Source organism: Notolepis coatsorum, assembly GCF_963971535.1.
Source record: "Notolepis coatsorum genome assembly, chromosome: 4".
Lineage (NCBI taxonomy): Eukaryota > Metazoa > Chordata > Actinopteri > Aulopiformes > Paralepididae > Notolepis > Notolepis coatsorum.
This window is the reverse complement of record NC_140168.1, coordinates 78,513,609-78,533,000: the sequence shown is the minus strand read 5'-3', so window position 1 is coordinate 78,533,000 and position 19,392 is coordinate 78,513,609. Positions and strand designations below refer to the sequence as shown.

The 19,392-nt window shown below is 42.3% G+C and overlaps 1 protein-coding gene across 1 annotated transcript; it reads right to left on the bottom strand.

The window, feature by feature from the left end:
• Window positions 1-376: 376 nt before the first annotated feature.
• On the bottom strand, window positions 377-13,795 carry glmp (glycosylated lysosomal membrane protein). The gene is made up of 7 exons (XM_084313558.1): window positions 13,677-13,795; window positions 10,509-10,685; window positions 7,413-7,511; window positions 5,670-5,858; window positions 4,917-5,135; window positions 2,563-2,828; window positions 377-1,284 (listed from the first exon to the last, which is right to left on the bottom strand). Exons 1-7 carry the CDS (start codon window positions 13,788-13,790, stop codon window positions 1,110-1,112), a joined length of 1,239 nt encoding a protein of 412 aa, XP_084169684.1. The 5' UTR covers window positions 13,791-13,795; the 3' UTR covers window positions 377-1,109.
• Between the last annotated feature and the right edge of the window lie 5,597 nt (window positions 13,796-19,392).

Below are 19,392 nucleotides of genomic sequence, written 5' to 3'. Positions count from 1 at the left end.
TTTGTCTTAGAGCATGGCGATAGAACGCCAGGTAGTTTGCAGGCTGTTAGACCCGGAAATAGGCGCAGAACTTGCTGTCCCACGATTGGCGCACATGTCACATGACCTGGCCAATCAGAGCGCAAAACTCGAACGCGGAAATGCAGTTCCGTCGTCGAAGGCATACACGCATCCCCGTCCCTACTTCCCATTTCCCCACTTGGAATGCACCCGATTGGATAAATTACATTCTGGTGCTCTAGTGCGACATCTAGTGGCTGAATGTTATCTATTGCACCTTTAACCCAATAAAATACTTGATAACAAAGTGGACAGAAGACATAACCAGAATATCACCCCCCCCCCCCCCCTCCATTATTCCAATGTAAAAGGATAACGTACGCCCGACTAACTCAGTGTCGTGACTGCTGCAAGAACAACCACCTGACCACCATATGTACATGAAGACATGAAGAAGTGATGGTTTCCATTTCTCCTGTCGTCTATATGAGAACAGGTAGTAGAGGACGTGCCACTGCATTAATTTAAAAAACAAAACAAGATTGAAGATAACAGTATTAAAACAGTAAAAAGCCTTAAAAATGGGCATCCAGATTCCCCCCACCCTTTGGAATGTAAAATGCAAGAGGGCACCTTAGGTTCTGTTCCTTCCACAGTAAGAAGAGATTCATCATGTTTTCCATCATTCTGGAGGTAAAAAGAAATATATAAAACAACTAAGTCTCTCAAAATCGAATTGGTCAACTATACCAGCGTAGGGTCGGGCACTTTGAGACCACTTCAGGTAGAAACCACATCCTACTAGTTGATTTCAAATGTCCATCAGTGCAACGTGGTCACTAAAAGATCAGTCCTCTTCTCTTCCACTGGCCTTTTAGTCCTGAGTAAAGGGCCTTTTCCAACCGCCTCCAGCCAAGTCTAGCGGCGCGGCTACATTAAATTTATTCCAAGCATAGAGAAGCGCGTGCAGTAGCTGGCGTTGTACCTCGTGGCGGCAGACGCTCCTCTAGATCGGAAACTAATTGAAAGCAGCCGAGCAGCTGCCATTGACATCGTCATGTCATTTGGCAGGGAAGTGGTCGTGGGTGGGACTTGACGTGGGTCTGCCCTCAGTTGATTGGCTCGTAGGATGCCACTGGTGGCGTGGCCCGCTTGCGGACGCAGACGTAAATCCCGCCCACCAAGATGAGGACCAGAGGAGTGCCGAGGCCCACGGCCATGATGGAAAGAACCAGAGGAGAGAAGGACTCAGCCGGAGGAGCGCCCATACCCACCAACACCGTCCTGGAAGAGAGCGTCACATCTAGTTCAACAAGCATTCATCTGTGACTTTTGAGGAAAGTTTAGTAGGCCTACTTAGTAGCCTTCCTACTGTCTCAATAAAGAACTGTATCACCTGTGTGTCTCTCTCTCAGCCTTCCTACTGTATCAATAAATATGTATCAAATTCATGTGTGTTTTGACCTGCTGCCCTCAGGAAAGCGCTTTAGACAGCCTGCCTGTAAAACAAACAGAAGACAGTTTGGGTTTGTACCAGAGGCCATTCGACTGGTTAATGGCCACAGTACAAGGAAAGGTCAGTTTAAGGGGCGGCCGGGTAGCGCAGCGGACTAAGCGTCTGTCTACCACCGCAGAGACCGTGGGATCGAATCCAACTGCCAGCGGTACCTCCGGCTTGGTCGGTTGTCCATACTGACACAATTGGCAGTGTCAGTGGGTGGGAAAGCCGGTGGGGTGGGTCCTGGTCGTTGTAAACAGCGACTCCTACAGGTCGGTCAGGGCGCCTGCACAGCAAGGGAGGGAACTGGGGAGGGTAGTGTGATCCTCCCACGCGTTACACCTCCCCAGTGAGAGTCCTCGCTGTCAGGTGAAAAGAAGCGGCTGGCTGTCTCCACATGTGTCGGAGGAAGCATGTGATAAGACTTCAGGGCTCCCTAGACCGGCAAGTGGGGGGTAAATGCGCGCAACGACCAGGAAGGGGAGGGGGGAATTGGCATAATGACTAAATTGGGATGGGAGAAAAATACAGAAAAAAGGGAGGAGAAAAAGCAGATAAAAAAAAGGAAAGGTCAGTTTACTAACGTGCACCCTTTGATTTTAACATTTTTGACGAAAGTGCACTTTTTTTGTACTGACCGAATCTATTTATTTATTTATTGGACTTGACAGATCAACAGTGTAGGGATCCCGTTCTGGCAGTGTCATGTCTCTTGTGCTTTGAAGTGTCATGTATGTGTCTTGTCCCTGTTTTGTCTTGAATGTATAGAAATGCAGCCGTTTGCCGTATCATGCTCTAAATTGCCCTTTGCGGGACTAATAAAGTTTTTTTAATTGAATTGAATTGAATAAAGAACCTGTGTCTCTCTCTCAGCCTTCCTACTGTCTCAATAAATAACCTTATCTCCTGTGTGTCTCTCTCAGCCTTCCTACTGTCTAAATAAAGAACCTTATCTCCTGCGTGTGTGTGTGTGTGCGTGTGTCTCCCTCTCTCAGCCTGCCTACCGTCTCAATAAAGAACTGATACTAATTATTAGACTGTCCAGGTTCCAGACAAGCTCCTACCAGCTGAGGAAGTTGGTGCTGTTATAGAAGGGACCCCCTGTGATGCCGAAGCTCACGTTGAGCCCCGTGGTTGCCGGGTTGAGTCCGTAGTAGGCCCGTACGAGACCTGAGGGCGGGGCCACCTGGGTCACGGGGACTGGTGGAGTGTGGTTGCACGGCGTGGCGTCTTCAAAGACTGGATTACTTGTGCGGTACGCAACCGGCTTCCACTGGGTGTAACCCAGCACTGGAGAGGAGGCGCTGGGAGAAGAGACCCACTGGGAGACCTGGAGAGGAGGAGGAGAGAAGGAGAGCAGAGGAGGAGAGGAGAGCAGAAGACAGAGGAACTGTGATTGTGGCATGGGGATGGCTTGGTTAAGCAGCGACTCCTGCCCTGGGTCAAGCTAATGAGACCTGGGAGCAGCCACACCTACCCTGGGTCAAGAGGAGAGCCTTTGTCATGACAGCAAGTTCCATCTGCTCCAGCTTCTAACATCTTGCTACCTCTCTTCAGTAAACTGGTCTGCTTGTACCATCATCGCCTGTGTCTTTGTGTTGGAGAGACCCTAAAGAAGCCGGTAAGTTGGTGTGTGACATCGCCCTAGAGAACAGACACCACTGTGACATCACCCTAGAGAACAGACACCACCGTGACATCACCCTAGAGAACAGACACCACCGTGACATCACCCTAGAGAACAGACACCACCGTGACATCACCCTAGAGAACAGACACTACTGTGACATCGCCCTAGAGAACAGACACCACTGTGACATCACCCTAGAGAACAGAGACCACCGCCAGACCACAGATGATTTGAGGTATTTTTTTTTTTCTTTCAGAGAAATATTTAATTAGCATATTTTTATCATCAGAAGCATGAATAGTCTCTCCACTACAATAAAAAATAAAGATAAATAAATAAACATCTAGACATGGTTTTTGAACGTTAACAGTAGGCTACCGGGTAGCCGCTAAAACGCGAATCAGTTGACTGTATCACTTTCCGTAGCTAGCCTAGCACGCTAGTTAACTTTCTCGGCTCGTCTGCAGTTAGCCGCCAGAGGCGAAAATGTGTGACAAACGAAAAGGAGATGACGGCAGCTCATCTGCAAAAAAAGTTAGGACCTACAGCAATCGCGAAAATTACATCACCATGGGCTTCACTGAGGGACCAGACAAACGACCCGAGTGTGATTTGTGGAGAAAAGTTGGCAAACTCGAGCCTGAAGCCCAGCAAGCTGAAGAGACATCAGGCGTCTAAGCACCCAGAAACCGTTGGGAAGGATCCAGACTTTTTTTGGAGGAAAGAACAGTCTCTCAAGGCGAACAAGCCTGTTGATGTTAGAGTAGCGTGGAGCAGGGGTGGCAGTGATTTACAGAAGGCTACCGAAGCCTCCTTTGAGTGTTCGCTTTTAATTGCAAAAGCAAAGAAACCGCACAATATTGGCGAGCAGCTCATCAAACCAGCCTGCATCAAAATGGTTTAGAAACTGTGCGGCCCACAGGTGGCGGATAAACTAAAATCAGTACCACTCTCGAACAATGTAGTGAAAGACCGAATTGATAAGATGTCAAGTGATTGCGAGCAGCAGCTGTCAGAAAAGCTTAGAAAGGGTCCATTTGCCATACAACTTGATGAAACTACAACTGTCGCAGACGAGGCTGTGCTCATCGTTTATGTGCAGTATATCGAAAATGAGGATCTGAAGCAGGACATTCTCATGTCAGTCAACCTTACTACCACCACTCGAGGTGAGGATATTTTTACTGCAGTGGATTCTTACTTCATTCAACATAAATGCAAACCGTTCACCATTAGGGCCTGATTTGAGAGGATGAATACAGGATTTGAATATTGGCCAACATTTTGAAATACATATGGTGCAAGATGAGATTTGTTGATTGAAGGCACAAGTCAAAGAAGCATAGTGGGTCTAATTATGATGCACATGCCTGTGTATAAGCAGTTTGTTATTAAAATGACAAAAGAAAGTATTAAAATGACAAGAAAGAAAGTATTTTATGGTATTTTATTAGGAGGGGGGTCCAGGAATGAGATGTTTGGGGGTCCCTGGGGGAAAAAAGGTTGGGAACCCCTGCCCTAGAGAACAGACACCGCTGTGACATCACCCTAGAGACCAGACACCACCGTGACATCACCCTAGAGAACAGACACTACTGTGACATCGCCCTAGAGAACAGAGACCACCGTGACATCACCCTAGAGAACAGACACTACTGTGACATCACCCTAGAGAACAGACACCACTACCACTGTGACATAAATAGCCCGTTTTCAAAAAACAAGTAATCCCATATTTTCTGACCTGACAAATATACTAATAAAACCACACAAACACACACTCATTACCTTAAATATAGAGGGGGTGAACTCGTCGTCTATGGAGCGCAACACATCCACTCTGTCCATGGGATAAGCCCCGCCCACCGATTGCAGCTCCAGGGAGAACCTTGAGTTATTGGCTCTGGGCAGCAGTCCGTTAAGCCACACCTTAATCTGGGAGGAGTTAGCATTGTGGAGGAGACTGGGCCAGTTCTGATCTCTGCCCCCATCCTCAAACGCTGAGAACTATAGAGAGAGAGAGAGAGAGAGAGAGAGAGAGAGAGAGAGAGAGAGAGAGAGAGAGAGAGAGACAGAGAGAGAGAGAGGCAGGGTGTGAGAAAAAAAGAGAGGGAAAGAGAGAGAGATGGATATAGAGATAGAGAAACAGAGCAACGTTCCGTGCATGTAGTACAGGGTTCCTGCCGGTTTCGACAAGTTCGATTTAGGACCATTTTGAATAGGATTGAATAGCTATTATGAAGGAAGATTACTATGAAAGAAGTCATTCGATATTAATAGTTTTGGGGGAACTGATTTAACACATTAAACACATTTAAAACGAGATACAGAGAAGTTATCACAACATAAATGTAATTTCCTAATCCAATAGATTTTTAGGATCTATCAAAATTATTATTTAAGACGTAAAAAAAGCCTACATTTCTGATTATTAATTGTAAGACTTTTTAAGACCCCGCGGGAACCCTGTAGCAGTATGATCATCACCATCATCATACAAGATACAAGATACAAGAACAGTCATCAACAACAGTGTTTTACCGTGAGACAGAGCGATCCGTTGGAGAAGCTAGGAGACCCGTCTCCTCCGCAGAGCTGGACAGGTTGTCCCGCCTGTGGGATGTCCAGGCCGGTCCAGCTGAAGCTCTCTAGCTGGTACGGAGGCAGGAAACTTCCAGGTGGAACAAGTTGTGGGTCGGCTGTGTCGTTGACATCATCGTACTCCCACAGCTACGACCAATCAAAATAGGCATCGGAAAAACAAATTGTGAAAAAGAAAAACAAGACTAGGCAAGCCTGGTTAAAGGAACATGGCAACATTATGGGAAATGTCCTCACCGTCTTCTCCAGAGTCAGACAAGAAGATAGATACCAATTTCCTCCCTGTGCATTCAGTAGAAAGCTATCCAGCTGCAAGCTAGCCTAGCTTAGCACAAATGAATGGAAGCGGATACAGACCAGCTAGCTCCTAAGCTAGGCTAGCCTGCAGCTGAACGCTGATAGCTTCCTACTGAGCGCACAGAAAGGAAATTGTCAGACTATCTTCTTGTCTGACTCTGGAGAAGATGGTGAACAACGGGGAGTCAGTTAGTTAGTTAGGGACATTCGCTATTGTAGGCCGGCCCTCTGTGCCGTAAAAAGTTACAAAATATGAAGTGGAGTCAGTTAAAGGTTTTTAACAGTTTAATCAAAGATATTCTCATACTGGAAGATGATGCATTATGCAAGGCAGTAAGCCTTTAAAAAGTCTCTGGTTCAAGCAAAGATAGTATATAAGAGAAGATAACACATTCCGTTCTCCTAAGTGGGTGGGATTGTTACACTGGCGCCATAGTTAACACTGTCAGAAAGTCAGAAAAACTTTACTTTTGTGTCAACATGTCCAGAAAACCTTCAACTTATAAGGCAAGGTCCGATATTTACCTTGATTTCAATGTTAAAGAAAATAATAGAAAGTCAAGTTAGACCGCGCTCTCAATAATTGACACTGGGTGCTGCAATCCCGAATATTTAAGTAGAAAAAGGCAGGAAGCCGGACCAGCACTCTCAGGTTTCGACAATTTTTTATTGCAGCCGAATACAACAGACATGTTTCGGAACAGGTGTTCCTTCTTCAGTGTTAATGGCTAGCCGTTAGGGTTAGGGTTAGGCTAGCCATTAACACTGAAGAAGGAACACCTGTTCCGAAACATGTCTGTTGTATTCGGCTGCGATTAAAAATTGTCGAAACCTGAGAGTGCTGGTCCGGCTTCCTGCTTTTTTCTAAAGAAAATAATAGACACATTAGATTAGATTCACTTTATTGTCATTACACAGTACAAGACAGTGAAACGAGATTGTGTACGTCCAACCAGGATGTGTCAAACAGTCAGTTGCAATAAGACACATAAATAAAACTGTACAGTAAAGTGCAATGGTTAGCACAATGTGCGATGGTAAAAAATTATTATTATTATTCAAATAAAGTCTACATAAGCTATGGGCTATATACACACAGGTATACAGTGAGGTGCAGTGGGCTAAGTAGAGTTTTGATTCAGAAGTGTGACAGCTGAGGGGAAGAAACTATTTGTGGTCCTGTTGGTTCTGCTTGGGAGGCTGCGGTACATACAACCAATCTCTCATTGGAGTGAATGGAGCCTGTGCTGTCCCTAGTCTCCCACGGTGGGGGGAGGGGGCAGTAAGCCTTGTGTCGCTCATGTGACAAAATACAGAAGTGAGAAGGAGCTGCTTAGCCTCCTTTTGAAATGTCTCTGGTTCAATCTGTCGATATCTCACTCTCACCCTGGTGATGACGACAGCACTGCTGTACAGGACGCTGCTCTTTGGCTCCACACTCAGGCTGCCGGTAGTATTGCGGGCCAGGAAGGCAGTCCAGTCCACCTGTAATTATACATAGGTAGGTAGGTTGGCTTGATGAGACAGAAAGCATTACTGGTAGAGAGAATGAGACAGGATTTATAAAGGATAGTTTAACAAGCTTATATTGTGCAGGTGTGACACCTATACAGTCAGTACCACACAATCAGTACACACAGTACCACACACAATCAGTACCACACTACCACACACACAATCAGTACACAGTACCACACACACAATCAGTACACAGTACCACACACACAATCAGTACACAGTACCACACACACAATCAGTACCACAGTACACAGTACCACACACACACAATCAGTACCACAGTACACAGTAACACACACACAATCAGTACACAGTACCACACACACAATCAGTACACAGTACCACACACACAATCAGTACCACAGTACAGTACCACACACACAATCAGTACCACAGTACACAGTACCACACACACAATCAGTACCACAGTACCACACACAATCAGTACCACAGTACCACACACAATCAGTACCACATTACACAGTACCACACACAATCAGTACCACAGTACTCAGTACCACACACACAATCAGTACAACAGTACCACACACAATCAGTACCACAGTACACAGTACCACACACACAATCAGTACCACATTACACAGTACCACACACACAATCAGTACCACAGTACACAGTACCACACACACATCAGTAGCTTAAAATAGATTAATTAAATAAGTCAACTGAAATTAATCCACAAAAAAGAGACCCCGTTCCACAACTCAACCTGCCCCTATGAGCATCTACATCTCTCCCCTCCAACACATTTCCATCCGTCATCATGGAAATGAAGAACTCTGTGTCATATACTGGTCTAAGTGGGGGGAAAAGGCATTTTTCTATCACAGAATTGTCCTCTTTGACCAAATTAACCATTGTGTGTAATTAATCAGCCACATCAAATATGAAAGAAAAACAATGATATGAATGTCAGATTCATAGAGGACTTCCCATCCAGGTCTTGTTTAGAGCTGCAGCAACTAATGGACTAATCGTTGACTAATCGAAAATAGTTTCCATAATGGATTAGTTGGGTCTATGTCATGCTGCACCTCTATGGCCTGTTGTTGAAGCCATTTGATGTGAAGCCTGTTAACACTTTGCGTTTTATGTTTTTCTTTATTATTATTTAAACCGTTCAGCTGCTTTCAAACTGAAGACTTACACAGGTTTTTGTTTAATTAAAAAATAAACGTTTTTTTGCATTCTTGATGTATAGCATACATTTACGTTTGCTTTTTGTTTCATAACCATCATTTGCAAGTTGTTTGAAAGGGCGCTGTGCAAGACAGGGAATAACGTTTTGTTATTTTCATAAAAATGTATGGATTGATCGTTTCAATAATGGATACGGAACGGACCCGACGAAGAGATCAACCAAAGCAACAGCATGTCAGTTTAAATACAAATATAAAGAAAATCCTTTTAAACAAATGCAGAAATGAGGAGGGTCAATTTAATTGTTGACGATGATTTAATGATCAAACTGTTTGCAAGGGTACTGATGTAAATTATGTAAATTGTTATCTTTTTTGATTCACAAGATATATTTTGACACCGTTGATGAAGGGGCAGGACATGATGAGCATCTTGCTTCTTCCTGCTCCTTCTCCAACACATCCATTGTTTAGCTTTGTTCTGATGGAGATTGTTCTTTTATGTTTGGTGTTTTATCTTTTACTGTTTTATTGTGATCTTTTAATGTTAATGATCCAAACAAAGAAAGACAGAAGGGGGGCGCCCAAGTGGCGAACCACGTAACACGCCGACCCGGGTTCGATTCCCGGACCCGGCGTTCTTTGCTGAATTTCTTCCCCTGATCTGTCTCCCATTTCCTCCTATCCCTCTCCCTCTACTGGACTGCCCGGTAGTAGAAACGCAATAAAAAATCTACAAAAACATACTTAAAAAAGAAAGACAGAAGGAAGAAAATATTGTTAGTCGCTGTTATCAAGACGGCAGCAGAGTGAACCCTCGTCTCTTTAGACAGTAGCACAAGGCTGTTTCCCAGTCTCTATGTCTGACCTGTACAGTAGACTGTTAGTAGTAATAATAAATAATATAATACACTTTATTTGTATAGCACTTTTCATACAGAAATTGCAGTTCAAAGTGCTTCACAGCAGTAAAAAAAAATACAGGCATAAGCGAGCATAAAAAAGATTCCAGGTGGAACAAGTTGTGGGTCGGCTGTGTCGTTAGGTAGCAAGGTAAGGTAAATCACAGTGTTTCACATTAGGATCTAGCATCCCAATAGGCCTCTCTGTTTACGGTTTCATTCAGTAATACAAATAATAAAATAGAATAGACAGAGTAAAAAGTTATAAAATAGTTCAATAAAAATATAAAATTTTACAACAATACATTTACAACATCGCTCATAACACTTAATAGAACAACAGAGCAGTGCATCGCTCTTAATACTTTGAGTTTCTTTACAAAGTTCTAACATACAACAGAGCAGTGCATCGCTCTTAACACCCTTTTTTTTTTTTTTTTACGATTTTCTTTTGGCGTTTTATCGCTTTATTGCTACTGGGCAGTCCAGTAGAGAGAGACAGAGGAGGAATGGGAGACAGAGTGGGGGGAAGACATTCGGCAAATGACGACGGGTTCGGGAGTCGACGGGGCGCCCCAACACTTTGAGTTTCTTTACAAAGTTCTAACATACAACAGAGCAGTGCATCGCTCTTAACACTTTGACACTTTCTTTACAAAGTTCAGTTCTAAATGACCTTATAGAACAACTTGTAGTAGTAGTACAAGGCTGTTTCGCAGTCGTCTGACCTGTACAGTAGACTATGTTAGTAGTACAAGGCTGGTTCCCAGTCTCTATGTCTGACCTGTACAGTAGACTATGTTAGTAGTACAAGGCTGGTTCCCAGTCTCTATGTCTGACCAGTACAGTAGACTATGTTAGTAGTAGAACAAGGCTGTTTCCCAGACTCTGCTATGTCTAACCTGTAGAGCAGACGAGGAGGTGTTGGTGTGAACCAGCAACAGTGTCGGCGCCCCCTGGCTGCAGAGCATGAAGTGCAGTGTGTCGTTGTTGCCCAGCGCCCGTACATGCAGCAGGTTGACACCAGGGGGCAGCGGAGTGGCAGAAGAGTTTAGACCAGGATTCAGCTCCACAGACAGCTGCAATGACAAGAGTTCAACTTTATTCATCTTTTATTAATACTTAATACCTTATTCCTCTACATTTGACCCATTCTAACAGTTTAGGAGCAGTAGGCAGCCATACAGGCACCTGGGGACCAACTCCAGGAATTTGATGACTAATTGTCGTTTTTAGGGCAGTCTAAAGATGACTAAAGAATCAAATAGTCATAGATTTAATAGAATCATGCAGAGAGACCTCTTTAAGTCTAGTGCGTATCAGAGATGTTCTTATCATCTTTCTGGAAATATATCATTAAAAAAAACATAAAAATCGACTAAGAAAGAAGGAAGAATGTCTTGTTAGTCCCTGTTATCAAGATGGTGGCAGAGTGAACCCACGTCTCTTTAGACAGACTATGTTAGGCTGTTTCCAAGTCTCTATGCCTGACCTGTACAGTAGACTTTGTTAGCAGTAGTACAAGGCTGTTTACACACACACACACACACACACACACACACACACTAATTGGGGGAGAGAGAATACTGTTCATTATTGGTTCCTTCCCATCTTGTTTCCCAAGTGAAACCTGAGTCAGATAGGATGCCATTATGATTAATTGAAAATGGGGGACTCTGATGTAAACAAGACGAAAGTCTTTCTCTGGTCTGCATCCCCTTAACAATTGTGTGTATTGAGCAGTACTGTATTGTACCCATTCTGCAATCTGTTAATAAAGTTTTCAATCAATCAATCAATCAATTGTTTTTCTAACTGCAGGTTAATCATTCGATCAACAATGAAGAATAATTACATGGCCTGATGTTGCCATGGACAAAAGCGTTAGTAGTACAGCTCACCAGACCCGTAAGCTTTTATTATAGACACCATTGGATCTTGTATTTGATTTTAGATTCAATTCAAATGTATTGTTAAAGAGCACCTACGGGAGGCTGCAATTCTAAACTGGCCACCGTAAATGTCCAAACCCCCCACCCCCTCCTAATAGACAGTCTCCTCCCCACTGCATGTATATATTCTCTCCCCGCCGTATGTATATTTCTCTCCCACCCACCCACCCCCTCCAAATGTACAGTCACCTCCCCCACCCACCCACCCACTCCAAATGTACAGTCTCAGTCTCCTCCCCACCGCATGTATATATTCTCTCCCCGCCGTATGTATATTTCTCTCCCACCCACCCACCCCCTCCAAATGTACAGTCTCCTCCCCACCGTATGTATATTTCTCTCCCACCCCCTCCTAATGTACAGTCCCCTCCCCATCATATGTATATATACTCTGTCAGGATCTATGGGTAACAGTACTGTATATTTTAATACCGTTTATGTCACAAATGTATCAGTACTAAATACCTGTAGGTCCCATAATGCCATAAATGTCATGTATGTTGTGTATGTCATAAATGTCAATATGAATTGAAAATGGGGGACCCTGATGTAAACAAGACAAACATCTTTCTCTGGTCTGCATCCCCTTAACAATTGTGTGTATTGAGCCGTACTGTATTGTACCCATTCTGCAATCTGTTAAATAAAGTTTTCATTCATTCATTCATTCATTTATCTGGTCTGCATCCCCTTAACAATTGTGTGTATTGAGATGTACTGTATTGTACCCATTCTGCAATCTGTTAATACAATTTTCAATCAATCAATCAATTCAATCAATCAAAGAGATAGGCTACCATTATGGGACATCTATTTGTGGTGGGCCGCTACAAATAAATCAATGTATGGACACTTTGTTTATCACTGGGGCCACCCCTTTCCTGTGAGATCTGACCTGAAATGCACTTCCGTCAACTATATTATTGTACACACTGTCAGGTTATAGAGCATTCATAGGCCTATGCCTATGGCCATATTATGACATTCTCAATTTCAACTTGAGCAAAAATCCTAAGTGTGGTCAAATTGAATGTGTGTGTTCAAAACTGGCCCCCGTAAATGTCTGAACCCCCCTTCCACCCGCTCCTAATGTACAGTTCCCTCCCCCTTGTATGTATATATTTACTGTTAGGATCTGTTTAACAGTACTGTATATCTGTATGTCATGTATGTCATGATTAGATTAGATGATTAGATTAGATTTTTTATATCTGTATATCTGTATGTTGTGTATGTCATAAATGTCATTATGAATTGAAAATGGGGGACCCTGATGGAAACAAGACAAATGCCTTTCTCTGGTCTGCATCCCTTAACAATTGTGTGTATTGAGCCATACTGTACTGTACCCATTCTGCAATCTGTGTTCAAAAGTGTTCAATCAATCAATCAATTGTCATTATGCCAATACAGTACAATGAAAAGAAGTTTGGCATCAAACTATAGTGCAACTGTAACAGTAAAGTGCAGTATTAATATACAATGTACAGGTGATTAAACTGGATATATATTAGTAATATTGAGTAATAGTGCTAATCGGATGTACGTACAGAGTTGTAGTATTAATGTACTATGGTAGTAACAAGTAGTAAGTCATACTGGCCAGAAGGGTAGTAGTAGTAAGAGTAGGTCATGGATATGTACAGATATGTAAAAAGGATTATACAGACAGATGCATGTGGATAGATAATGTAATTTACCGTAATTATATATATATATATATATTTTTAGATAACCTGGCTGCGCCGGATGTGTCTTCTGTTCTATCCAACAGCAAGTGTCCCAACCTTCGATCTATTTACTAACTGCTTGTGTAACAGAGACACATAACGCTACAGTTCTACTACAAACTAATACATTGTATAGACGATTTCACTGGGACTCTGTTGCCAGAGAAAAGTCCGAACCCGAATGTATTTACTGTCTAGAAATCTTTTATAATTCATGTTTTAATTGAAGAAATATACAAACAATAGAGCGCCCTAGAAATCAAACTTCATCCTCGCAGAAATTAGTCATCCGTTTCCCTTTTCCCACTCTTACATTCTCCTTTAACAATGGTGATTTCTTTTTGCTAAATTAAGTCAACATGACACATGTCCAACAGTATTCACTCACCGTCCGTCGGTAAGTATCGCCGCCACCGATAAAACCAGATGAAAATCGAAAGGTTAAAAACAAAACTAAAACGCCGACGGGGGTCGTGTGTTGCTGCGAGTCGCTGGAAGCCATTTCTGTTGTTGTGACGGAGTGGTCGGAGTCACATGATGGGCACGTGGTCACGTGCCTCTCAGGTCAGCTGATAAGAGACGGGCTGTCGAGCATGTCAGGTTTTAGAGGATATAAAAGAGATAAGAGTGGTTGGAAGTAAATAAATGACGATTACAGATTAGTCTGGTCAGTTGACAATGACAAAAACATCAGGTTCAGTATTTTGCCTTAAAGGGGCATTTCACCCCAAATGAAAAGAAAACACATTTCCCCCATAGATTGCTATAATAATAATAATAATAATAATAATAATAATAATAATAATAATAATAATAATAATAATAATAATAATAATAATAATAATAATAATAATAATAATAATAATAATAATAATAATAATAATAATAATAATAATAATAATAATAATAATAATAATAATAATAATAATAATAATAATAATAGTAGTAGTAGTAGTAGTAATAGTAGTATTCTTCTGTTATCACAGACAATACAATATGCACAATCATTCCAGACTGTCAACGGTCTTTGATCTTGGCACTGACTTGGCTGACTGAAAAGGTACAGGCTGAAGCATAATGCTTATGTTATGCTATCCATCCATCCAGATCCATTTTGGTGTGATTTGCATAGTTTTTGGAGATGTCTGCTTCCTGTCACTCCAGTACGGAGCTGAATGGCACTCGGCTTGTGGCGCCCAAAGCACAAAAAAACATTTGAAAGACTCATGACCTGGTTATTCAGGAATGATAACACACAGACCTTGTTGTGAGCAGTTTCATGCAGAAACAATTTTCTATTACAGTCCCGTTCATTATTATGGGGGTGTAGTTCAGTAGAAAATTCAATTTTTTTTTTTTTTTTTTTTTTTTACCAGTGGGCAATGGCCAATAGATTAATTTTTTGGTACACATCAGGTAACATAGAGTGAACAGAAGTTGGAGAGGAAAGAGGGGGGGAAGAGAGAAAGAGGGAAGGGGTGGAGGTGACAAAAAGAGAGGAGAGAAGAGGAAAACATAAAAGATAAAATAAAAGACAAACAAAAATAAGACTCAATAATAAAAACAAGGACAAAATAAAATTTAAATTAAGATAAAAAATAAAAAAAAGGGGGGGGACATCACATAGGGTCAGACATAAGACAGAACATAAAACAATAATACAATATATCAGACAGGCTAGCGGCTGTTCCTGGGGAGGATCCTTTACATTAGATCGTTATTACTTTTAGCAGAAGTCAGATCGTGTGTGTTTGACATATTCTGTCCATTTCGACCAGATCCGGTAGAACTTCTCCTGCTGAATTTGTATTGAAAATGACGTCTTTTCCATTATGTAGATGTCATGAGTTACGTCTATCCAATCATCTACTGTAGGTGCCTCTGGTTTTAACCATCTTCTTGCGATAGCTTTCTTGCTTGCTATCAGAAGTATCATTATCAATCTTTTGTCGTTGAAGTCCCATTTTTCATAGGGAATATTTCCTAGGGATAGGGTGTCAAATTTGAAGGGGATGTCAATCTCAAAAATTGCTTCTAGGTTCTTGTGTATCTCTTGCCAGTATGGTACCAGGGTTTGGCATTCCCAGAATATATGTGAATGATTGGCTTCGTTTAGCCCACAGGATCGCCAGCATTTTTCCCCGGTCCCCTGATGTTTTTTTTGCCATGGGGTGATAAAAAACCTTACTAGGTTCTTCCAGCCAAATTCCCTCCAGTTGTTTGAGCCTGTTGTTTCCCATTGTTGTGTACATAATCTGTCCCATACCTCTCCTGAGATTGACATATTGCGTTCTTTTTCCCATTTCTCCTTTATGTACATTGTGTTAGTTGATTTCGATTTGGCCTGGCAGAGTCCTCCGTATATTCTGGAGACGATCCTATTACATTTTGATGATTTGACTGCTGATGTAAACACTTCCATGATTTCTTGTTCTCCCGTTCCTATTTCTCCCACTAAATTTTGATTGAAGTAATGTCGTACCTGCAGGTATCTAAAGAAATCTTTTTGCTCCAGTCCGTGTCTTCTCTGTAGTGATTCGAAGCTCTGAAACACCCCTTTGTGGACAAAAGTAAAATAATTTGTTAGGCCTTTATCTGTCCATACTTTGAATCTGCCATCTGATTTATTGGGGGGGGGGAATTGGAATCGAATGCACACCATCTCAACATTCTGAGAGGACCCTTCACTCCACACAGCTTGATCGTGTCCTGCCAGATTCTCAGTGCTACATTAATCCAGGGGTTGTTTTTTTCTTTCATGTTGTCTAATAATTTGTTATCTGCCACTATTGCTGCTAGTGGGACCCCGTCTGTCATTTCGCTTTCAATTTCCTTCCATCTTGCTGAGTACGATGGGGCGCACCAGCAAACTATTGGCCTCAGTTGGGCTGCATAGAAGTAGTCCCGTAAGCAGGGTAGGTTTATTCCCCCTTTTACCTTTCTTGTCTGTAGCGTTTTGTATCTGATTCTGGGTTTTTCCCCCTGCCAGAGGAATCTTAATATTAGTCTATCCCATTCCATGAATTGCTTAGTGGGTATCTCCACTGGGAGTGTCTGGAACAGGTATAGTAGTCTTGGTAAAATGTTCATCTTTATTGAGTCCACCCTGGAGGTTAAACTTAGGAAGGGGATGAGGCTCCATCTTAATATGTCTGACTTTAGTTTTTCATTTAAAGGGCCGTAGTTGAGATAAAATATATTTGAGATATCCCTTGGCAGGTTCACACCCAGGTATTTTAGTGAGTCTACATCCCATTTCAGATTATATTTCCCTCTAATATGGTTGGGAGGGTTGTAGTTGAACGTAAGAATTTGAGTCTTCAGGATATTTAATTTATAACCTGAAAGCGTCCCATATACTTCTAGTACGTTCATTAGTTTTGGTATCGTCTGTGTGGGAAAATTCTAAATATTTTCTACATGAAACTGCTCACAACAAGGTCTGTGTATTATCCTGAGTACTACACATCTAACCAGTCATTGTCTCTCTCCATTGTCTCCCAGTGAGGAAGATAATAAAATTCAAAACCATGATGTTAGTCTACAAAGCCCTCAATTGTCTCGCTCCAGCCTACATTGAGGAACTCTTGGTCCAACCAGTCAGCTCCAGGATCACTATGCAAAAAAGGGGGTACAGACAAATGCCTTTTCTTTAAAAAAAAAAAGTGACAGAGGAGACTGTGCTTAAAAAGCTTCTGGAGCTCAACCCTACTAAAGCTACAGGAGTAGACAACATGGCCGCGCTCGCTAGGTTCCTTAGGGATGCAGCTCAGGTTATTTCCCCCAGTATAATGCATATTGTGAATCTTTCCATAGAATCGGGAATGTTTCCAAGTGAGCTTAAGCTGGCCAGAGTAATACCGCTTTACAAAAAAGGCAGCAAGCAGGACCATGGTAACTACCAGCCTGTGTCCATCTTATGTGTCATGTCCAAGGTCATAGAAAAAAAGATTATTATATGAACAAATTGATCAATTACATCCCATAACTTGCTATATGAATTTCAATCAGGGTTTAGAAAGTCCCACTCCACAGACACCTGTCTTGTTTCTAACAGATCACATTAAGAAAGAGACAGAGGAAATCTCTGTGGCATGGTGATGTTAGACCTACAAAAGGCATTTGACACGGTGGACCACACTATCCTCTTAAGGAAGTTAACAGCGATAGGTTTTAATGGTATGGCCACAAACTGGGCCAGCTCATACTTGAGGGGAAGGGAACAACGTGTAGAGGTGGGAGGGGTCCTTTCAGATCTGAGGACGGTGGACTGCGGGGTCCCTCAGGGAAGTGTGCTGGGGCCCTTGTTCTTCCTTTATATAAATGACATGCAGTCAGCCTGCTCATGTGATCTCCTGCTCTACGCGGATGATTCGGCTCTCATGGTGTCAAATAAAAGCAAAGCGGTTATTGAAAGCAGACTTAGCATGGAGTTAGGAAATGTCAGTCAGTGGCTTTCAGAAAATCAACTGTCTCTCCATTTAGGAAAAACAGAATCCACAAGGAAACAGAAAAAAACAGGAAGGTTTCAAGATAGTTAGGTAGCTCAGTGGTCACCAGTACCAAATCAGTGGTGTATCTTAATCTAGAAAACACTCTCAGGGGAAAGCATGTTGAGTAATAGCCAAGGTTAACAGAATACAATCCTAGCAAGAAATTCAAAATACCTGGACGGGAAAGCTCCTAGAGCACTTGCAGGGGCATTAGTTCAGTGTCATGCTTGCTTGTCCTGGTAGCGTGTATCCTTTCCGCAACGGAATTCGGTTTCCTCCGATTGGCCGCGACCCCCACGTGACCAGCCCCCCTATCCACCGCTCTGGAATCCGAATTCCGTTGCGGAAAGGATACACGCGTCCTGCGTTGACAGTGTCCCCAGAAACTTGAAAAATAGACTTCAAACTGCCCAGAACAAGCTAGTTAGGATAGTCCTGCAGCTCCCCACTCGTACCCACTTCAACAGCATAGGGTGGCTCAGGGTGGGAAAAAAAGAGTATCCATGATAAAACTATGCCTAGTCTATAAGATTAATAAAGGGGAGGTGCCAAGCTACCTTCAAAATTACTTCAACTATGTAAAAAACAATCATAGCCATGAAACCAGAGGTAGAGACACAAACATAGTTCCGTTTAGATTCAAACTCATTTCGTACGGCCAGCAGACCATTCTTTACTCAGCTGCAGTACTGTGGAACAGCCTGCCCAGCAGCATTAAACAGGGCCCCGGATTAACTGGCTTCAAAAAGTATTTATGATCATGGCTATCAGCATAGGAAAGAGAGGGTAGCATATTTTATTTATTATTCTTTTATCTTCAACTGTATATGCATATTGTATCTTAATGTTTTATGTTGATGTATGTCCTGTTTTTAATACCAGGGACCATGATGGAAATAAGTGCTTGCATTTTATCATGTTTTTATCCCTTGGATGTCTCTAATCCACAATAAAAAAATCAATCAATCAATGCAAGTTAGAAACAGAATCATTAGAAGAATAGTTCTATATGGTAATAGATAAATCATGCACCACCATCAGGGGTGACAGTAGCTCAGGTCGTCTGGTAAATCGGAAGGTTCCCGGGTTCTATTTTGGCTTCTCCCGGCAGCGTGTCGAAGTGTCCTTGAGCAAGACACTTAACTCCCAACTGCTCCTGATTGATGAGCACCTTGCATGGTCGCCTCCACAGTCATGTGAGTGATTGGGTGAATGTCAGGTGTAACTGAGGGGTACAATTCCCTGAATGTATTAAATAAGTATGGTATCATTAAACCACTACTGTCTTATGTACATTACTACTGGCCATACAGTACACAGGTATATTAGATGAACACTTCCACAATGACACGGTTCCACACAAATCTTGGTTATAATATTTATTAGCAGCAATAATAGTAGATTACATTACTTTACTTAGAGTCGCGCTTGTAAGGCGAAGAATGTGCGTGAGTAAGTCAAGAGCGTAAGTCCATTATAATATTACGCAGGAGATAATGAATACCACCTGTATCTTAGGAATTATATCTATGGTACACTAGTAGGGCAGCGGGAGATACTAGTAGGGTCCCTCCGGTTGTAGGCCAGCAAGGGTAGAGGATTTGTCGGTAA

Coding starts and splice junctions, on each gene's coding strand:
- glmp (XM_084313558.1), bottom strand. CDS start 13,790: ATGGCTTCCAGCGACTCGCAGCAACACACGACCCCCGTCGGCGTTTTA. Junction 7,512..10,508: donor CCTCCTCGTCTGCTCTACAG/GTTAGACATAGC, acceptor GTATAATTACAG/GTGGACTGGACTGCCTTCCT. Junction 1,285..2,562: donor AGCACCAACTTCCTCAGCTG/GTAGGAGCTTGT, acceptor GCTCTCTTCCAG/GACGGTGTTGGTGGGTATGG.